General features: G+C 34.1%; 1 protein-coding gene across 1 annotated transcript; it reads right to left on the bottom strand.

Moving 5' to 3' along the window:
• Positions 1-652: 652 nt before the first annotated feature.
• LOC106169956 (deubiquitinase MYSM1) lies at positions 653-7424 on the bottom strand. Its single transcript, XM_013549640.2, has 16 exons — positions 7358-7424; positions 6940-7036; positions 6645-6718; positions 6081-6201; positions 5701-5799; positions 4517-5396; positions 4065-4248; positions 3734-3864; positions 3437-3543; positions 3178-3255; positions 2887-2988; positions 2498-2684; positions 2119-2246; positions 1801-1933; positions 1261-1430; positions 653-966 (listed from the first exon to the last, which is right to left on the bottom strand). Exons 1-16 carry the CDS (start codon positions 7408-7410, stop codon positions 844-846), a joined length of 2667 nt encoding a protein of 888 aa, XP_013405094.2. The 5' UTR covers positions 7411-7424; the 3' UTR covers positions 653-843.
• Positions 7425-7730: the final 306 nt, after the last annotated feature.

A 7730-nucleotide genomic window follows, 5' to 3' on the forward strand; every position in this document is an offset into this window, starting at 1 on the left:
TACAATTAAGTACAAGTCTACCTGGTAACAAAATGGGGCTATTATTAATCACCTTCGCCAAGGAGGTTACGTTTATACTTTGTTTGTCTGTTTATTGAACTTTGAAGATTATATTTTGGCGATGATCCATTGATAAAATAATTGTAAATTATTATTTTTGTCTGTCTGTCTGTTAGCAACAACATGCAAAAAGATAGGGACTTTGATTAGATTTTCAAAATAGGTCGGAAAGGGGCTATATTTGGGTGGTGATTAAGCAGTTAATAAATTAGTTTCTAAATTAATTAATTAATCAATAATTGTGAGATTATAGGTACTTGATAAATTAATTAAATAATAATAAATACTAATGAGAATTGAGTTAATCTATTAATAAACTAGTTAATACAGATAAATGAGAATGAGAATCAAGTTGTCTTGGCGGAGGTTGTGCTTGCCCAGTGCTTTCCAGTTGTTTATGAAAAATGACAGCTATGCTCGACCTTATTTGATGTTGACCAAACAGTAGAGTCATCTCCTTACATATGTTTACCATACCAAAACACAATCAAAAGAATAGTTTGTATTATTCCTGTCAAAACACATATTTGCATAACTGAAATGTCACGCACACATTCACTAACACCAATAAAGATGAAATGAAGGCAGCATGTATAATTCAAAATAAATTATATTTTGGTATATTAATGGCTTCACCATTAACCACACAGAGAAATTCATGAATGAGCTGTTATCAAAATACTATTGTTTTTCTTTAACTTTGCACTATAATAATTTCTTTGTAACAATAACACATAGAACATGTAAAAAGCAACATTCAATTTGGTCATCAAATTATTTAAGTCAGTCTTTGTATTCTTCCTCATCAACAGCAGTAAAATGTGACTGGATCATTATTTTTAAAGTTTCAATGAATTCCTGTGAAGAATCACTTCTAGGAAGGTAACTTCTTATAGATGCCTGGAGCTGAAATTACAATATCAACAACATTTAGGTTTTGAGAAACATATACGTGGTATTAAGCTTTAGTTTAAGGTTGATTTATCTAACAGGAGGAAAAAACTGCATCTTTCACAATAATACACTTATATTAACTGTATGTACGTAGTAGTAGTACGTAGTAGTAGTTAACTGTCAATTCAACAGGTTTCAATGGTAGACAAAAAACTGTACTCTCTTTGAAAACACAATTGGATGCAAGTCAAAGCAAACAACCTTTATACTATGTCACAATACACAAAAGAAACTCATGGCACCCACTTTTTCTAAGCAGCTTGCTGTGGAGGCACTTTTATATCTCAGTAGCATCTCCACTCTGCTAGTGTACACTGCAAACTTCTCTATTAGACATCTCAGTGTCTTCTGGAAGTCCTCATTTAATACACCGTTCACATCCGGGAACAAAACATAACTGAACTGGTAAGGGATTTCTGAAATCACCAGTTAATGTATTAATGCTTTGCCATTTTGCTGACACATTACATGCTGTTCCAACAATAAATGATGACAGTAATAAAATGATGATGACAATTTTTAAAAAGAGATTCAAGTAGAGGACATATTATTCATTTCCTTTTGAACAAATACATTTTGCTAAGATGTACGACTCTGTCTTAGCTTTACATCCCTGATCATTAATAGCAGACTGAAAATGCCCCATGGCGATGAAGAAAAAAAAAATCGATCATCCTTAACATTAAAATACCTCTTTAAAAGATTCTATTGATCATATTCAGTTAAGTTCAAAGTACCACATGCATTCAAAGATCAAAGAAATGTACACCTATAAAGAATACTTACTGAAGTCACCAGCACTACTCTGCTCTTGACTAACTGTCAGACATTTTATCTGGGACACCATGCTGTTGTTGAGTCTGTTGTAAGGACTGATAATAATGCCAATGAAGTGGTTACCTCCTTTTGAAAACCATTCCTGGAGGGGAAAACAGTGTGTCATTTATTCTATATAAAATATCAGAAATACCAAAGGCAATGAAACTTTTCTAATTTTTAAAGTAATTGGACAATGGCAAACATATCTCTCCTTGTAACCTTCACTAGAGATTCACATACTCAGTCATTACTGATCAAGCTAAAAAAATGAATTAATAGTTTTACCTGAAACTTTTCTTGTGTCTCAATATCTCTTATGGAAGGATTTGGTGCGAATGTTGGATGTGAATGATACCAGCCAACAACATTGTAGCCTAGGGTTCTGATCTTCTCACTAGCCTGAGTTTGGGACACTGCAAAAAAATAACAAAAAAATTATAATGATAAGATAATTTCAAAAAATAATAAATCACAATAATAGAAATTAAATTAAATTTCAGTTAGGAGCTTGGTTTTTATCATAGCAGACAGTGATGACTATATGTCAGTCCCTAAAAATAACAGAAAGTATGCTTCGTCACTTTGCTCTTTGTATGTTGTGGAAAATGTCAAAACATGCCTAGAGAGTTGCACCTAAAAAGAACCCTGTGTTGTGCATACAAACCTGGGTCCATCTCACACTGCATCCCTGTGCTGAGGCTATTACAAGGCTCTGCTATAAACACTTGAAGTTTCCCCTGTTCCTCAGAGAATGTGCCTCCCAGAAGCCCTATCACCTCGGTCTTAGCCATGTGTGAATGGACGTCCATCATGGTCTGGGCTGAGGTGGACAGATCCACCAGGAAAGGAGCCTGCATTTTAACAGAGGGGTCAAAACATTAGACATATCTAAAAAATAGCACTTGGTGGGGTTTTACAATTTTCTAGAAAAGACTTTATTGTGTTGAAGTTATTTAGAAACAGACAGTTGAAAATTGCAATTGAGACGTATTTTCCATAACAATCACATCAATCAATTAAATCTGTGCTAAAAATGATACTGCGTTCACTTGCCTTCTTTTCCTCAGAGAAGTTCATACAAGGTACCAGCTTGAATGGATCATATTTTATTTTGTAAACTTTGGGTTTGGATGAGCCTTCTTCTGTAGGTTTGTGCTAAAGACAAAATGTGGATAAACACCTTACATTTTATATCAAGCATTAATAACATTTCACTGTGATCTAAATCTTGACATCTACGTATATATCTATAAATCACAGGCAGTACCTAATACATTTTTGCTGATTTGACAGAGAAAGTGTTTTTATCATGAAAATTTCAACATCTTAGCTCCATAACAATACCTCTATTGTTGTTCCCTCTAACTCATCTTCATTGATCCAATTTCCAAAGGCATCTCTAACTCTTCTCTTTCTAGGTCTCTGCAAATTGAACTAAGATATATTCACCTATTGCACTGTAGGGCAACCTACAATTTGCAAACTAAAGAGCCTTTTGGTTTCTGTTTTAAAATCAGGATGCCATTAAATACACTTAAACAGTTGTCCTATATATAACATACATATGTTTTAATGCAATTTGCACCATAAAAATATACTTTACCATGGCTTCCATTTTCTCTGCTTGAAGGGCTTGTAAAGTCTCCTTGTCAATCTTGACTTTAGAGGGTAATGTCAATCTTTTTGTTGGTCTCTTGTAACAAACCTCTTCTACAAAATACAAATTTATACAATAGCCTTCTCGTTTCACTACTTTTCCTAAAATTATGTTAGGTCAATGAAAGATGATTCAATGCTTTTCTTGGAAATTCTAAATATATGTTAATGTAATTTAAAACATCAAATATTTAAGTTTGCCACTCATATAATTCCATTATCTGAAAGTGCTTTGAATACTTACCACAATTAAAGTTAATACATCCTTTTACTTCTAAATAAGTATGAATACGACCAATGCAATTCACATCTCCGCAGTTTTTCAAACCTGGACGTACTGCAGTCTTGTACAGAAATTTTGGTTTGCACTTTTCCCTACAAAAAAGGACAAAATTAAATGAAAATCAAAAGGATAATCATATAATTAAAGGGATAACAAGAAAATTGATGATGTTGTGCAATTATTCCAGAAGAGTTAAAAAGGTAAAAGATGAATTTTTCTTAAAAAACTGGTTGCCAACTAATGTTTCGGGTCTTACAGCTTAAAAACTACTTTTTTCCTCGTCTTATCTTACCATGCATCAATAATGTGGTTTCTGATCGTCAGGTATCTTTGGGGTGTCTTCATAGGGCGCCCATCAAAGAATTCTGAATGAATATATTTTTCTTCATCTAGAATCTGATCCCGTTCCAAAGAAGTTTCTTCAACAGGTATTGGAAATGTAGCAGTCTTCCCTGTTGATGTCAATATCTCAAACTCTGAAGAATATAAATACAAAATAAAATTTTTAAAAAGTGCTGCATTACTTGGTCATTACATCATGTCCCACAGTATAACAAGTCAACCACCAAATTCATTTCTCTATTAACATCTATAATGGGTTACTATATAACAGCTTTATGTCCACATAGAAAACAATATTTATAGTCACAGACTGGTTCAGCTGATTCAAAACCTTCAAGTACCTGCCAATTAATTGTCATTAGTCTGCTACCTGTGGTGCCATGGCAGGCTGTGCCTACTTACCACATGGGTTAAATGTGTCATCCTCCTGTTCTCCACCTTGTAGTTCACTGCTGGAAGTGGAGTTGCCATCCATTTCACAAGGCAGCACACCATGACTATTATACTGGTCTGAGGTACTGATCACTGAAGAACTACTAGAAATACTGCCATTTAGCAATGATTCTTCTGTGTCTTTACTTTTGCCTAAGACACCTGATTGACGTGATACTTCATTCCTGTGTTCTGTAATATCATGAGATCCCAGATATGTGCCTGTGTCATTTGGTACATCTTTCTCTACATTTTCTTCCTCATCTACTTCTGGCTGTGTTTCAAGATGCACTGATTGAATGAGTTTATCATAAACAGAACTAGGAGATGATGACCTTTGTAATAAAACTGCATTGTCAGTTTCAACCTCAGAGTCATCCTCAATGTCTATTTCTACATCTTCATCTTCCTCAACTTTTTCAATACATATTACATCATCTGGTAGTTCCTTCTTTTGTGGAGATTGCAATATGTTATCCATGTCTCTAATATCCAGCTTCATATCCAGGTTCTCATGGATACCAGTATCCAGATTAGGACATGAGTGGTTTAATGTCACATTAGTAGGCAATATGGAGGTCTCAGTACATGACTGAACAGCTGACACTGGATCTGAATGACAGGTATCTTCTTCAAGTCTTGGTTTTTTCTTTGATTTATGTCGAAGAGGCATGCTTGGCTTCAGCTGTTTTCTCTGGGGTGAAGCTAAAGCTGATGGCACTGTTGGTTGACCAGTTGTGACTAACTTCAGTGCAGTTTCCAATGGATCAGGTGGCTTGTCACTGCCTCTAGAAATTTCTTCCAGGTCTTTGAGGTCAAAAGATTGCAGTAGCCTTGCATTGTGCTTGTTCTGAAATGCAGTATACAACATGATGAATACAAACATGTTGTAATTCTACATAATTACATGGCAAATATTCTTACACACATGCATGCATGACACAACAAAAGCTGAAAAAATATATATTTGTAGCTTTGATTAAGTACCAGTATTGTATTATGTTGACAAAAACATATAACTCGGATTTGTGGCTCGCTGCACCATAACTGGCACCACATTTGGGCACGAATTAAAATATTTTGGTAAGCATTGTCCAAGTTTGGGTCAGTAAGGGTTGAAGGCTACCTACAAAACACTTTAGACTTTAACTTACTTGTGTTTTAAAGAACTGCTGAGCATAGTTCTTCACCTGTAGGGTAGTTCTAGTTGGGATTAACTGTGCAATCTTGGTCCAACTTCTACCAAATATTTCCTGTAAACAAAAGATATTTCAGTCAAAAGTTAGCATTGTGTAAATAATGCTGAAAGCTTAATAAAAATAATTCTCCAGATGGCCAGATAGACTATCTATAAGCCACTGAATCAAAAATTTTTTATATGGCAGTAACACTATGATTTTAAAGTAATAAATGCAAAATTTAACTGAATATTAAGTTATGACTTATTAAAATCCATTGTTCAGGAGTGGACATTTTTAATCCAGCAGACCATTTAAAATCACAAAAATGGAAAATAAAACTGAATAATTCTCACCAATCCTTTATGAAACAAGTCCTTTTCTTCTTGTGTCCATGGTTTCTTGTATGTGGATGAGGTCTGTGTGCTGCAAGAGGGCTTGGTTTTTCCAACACTCTTGGTGCCATTCAAATAATGTCTGAGATGCTTTAAGGAAACATGTCTCATCTGGGTTTCAGAACACTAAACCTCCATGCAACACATGTATTACTGGCTTTTATGCTTTATATATTTTGTGAAAATGGGTAAATGTATACTTTCACAAAACAAATAATTATTATCAAATATGATCCTTAACAGAGTTCATTCTAAAGCAAAGTCTATGGTGCTTTTCAAAACAAGTTAGTGTGCTCTTGCTAGTGTGCATGAACTCCACAGTGACTCTATCTGAATTCATTTGAACAGATTAACAGACTAACACACCTTTTACTGGCACTGAGTAGAATACAGAGAAGCTGGTGACTATACAAGTACAATGGAAATAAGAGGAGGCAATCTGAACAGCTCCTAAATATGAATCTTAGCAAAGATGAAGTTCTGTATCTGATCATTTATCAAAAATGTTTTCTAAGATAAGGATACTGTTCCTCTAGAAGCATTTTCTCTATGGTTGCCTTGCTTTTTTCATCCATGGTCAGATGATCCAGAGACCAGCCCTGGGGAAAAATAATAATTATAAGGCAGTGACAGATAGCATTTTAAGCACTGTTGGTATTAATATAAATTACCTACTCATTGCTGTAAAAAAAATCAGTAGTTATATATATTTAAATTTTGTTTCATTTCATCTGAATGGAGTAATGCATTTGACTGCTCTATTTCACCAGAATATAGTTTAACAAAAATTATTCATAAATATTACAAAATAATATCTTACTTGTTCCAGCATCCATGGTGGCTGTGTAAATTCTGGCAGCAGATTCGCGGTTTTGGAAGGCAGCTCATTTACATCATAAGCAACTGATGGTTCTGGCCTAGTTTATTCAAAATTAATACATACTGAGATTATCTTTTAGACCTACCACACTTACTTGGCAAATTCGATTAATTAAAATATATAATGGGCAAAAATTATATTTAAATCATACAGAAATGGTATGTATAGCACCTGCTTATTCAGTTAAGTTGGACATCAAGTTATTGTTCTTTTGTCGCGATTCAGTTTCTTTAGAATTGTACGTTGAATGTGTGCGTTAACACGACTGCAAACACAGGTACTTATAATCAAAATTAAGAGACATGTGGACTCTTGACAACAGGAAAATTCTACGTCATATACGCTACCGTAAACTTACTCAATAGCCAATTCAAAATCGCCTTCAATGTCAACTTCGTCTTCGTCGGCCATAGTATATACTTTATTTTGACCGGTAGAGGTCAGACGTTATCCAAGAAACGCTTATTTTTAAATATATTCTCTCATTTTGGAAAATATTGATCTACATAATTTGATATTTTAGCTTATTTGAATTATTTTGACACTTTTTCGTTGGTGATACATTTTTTTTGGACATTGAAAATGTATAAGTGGCTATCACTGTCTAGTTAATTGCATGGGCTTTTCTTTGCAATAAGTAAACTAATTAGGCCCCTAAAAATTAATCCCACCAATTTTACAAAAAACATGGTTGTAAGATAATATTCTTGACAATTACCAGGAAGTGTTTT

Source organism: Lingula anatina, chromosome 1, assembly GCF_051362555.1.
Source record: "Lingula anatina isolate TDL-2025a chromosome 1, LinAna3.0, whole genome shotgun sequence".
Taxonomy (NCBI): domain Eukaryota; kingdom Metazoa; phylum Brachiopoda; class Lingulata; order Lingulida; family Lingulidae; genus Lingula; species Lingula anatina.

What these genes read in the sequence shown, in the direction of transcription:
- LOC106169956 (XM_013549640.2), bottom strand. Translation starts at nt 7,410, where the DNA reads ATGGCCGACGAAGACGAAGTTGACATTGAAGGCGATTTTGAATTGGCT. An exon ending in TAGAGGGAACAACAATAGAG is followed by an intron (nt 2,989 to 3,177) that starts GTATTGTTATGG and finishes TTTTGTCTTTAG; the next exon opens with CACAAACCTACAGAAGAAGG. An exon ending in GAGTAGTGCTGGTGACTTCA is followed by an intron (nt 1,431 to 1,800) that starts GTAAGTATTCTT and finishes TGGTGATTTCAG; the next exon opens with AAATCCCTTACCAGTTCAGT.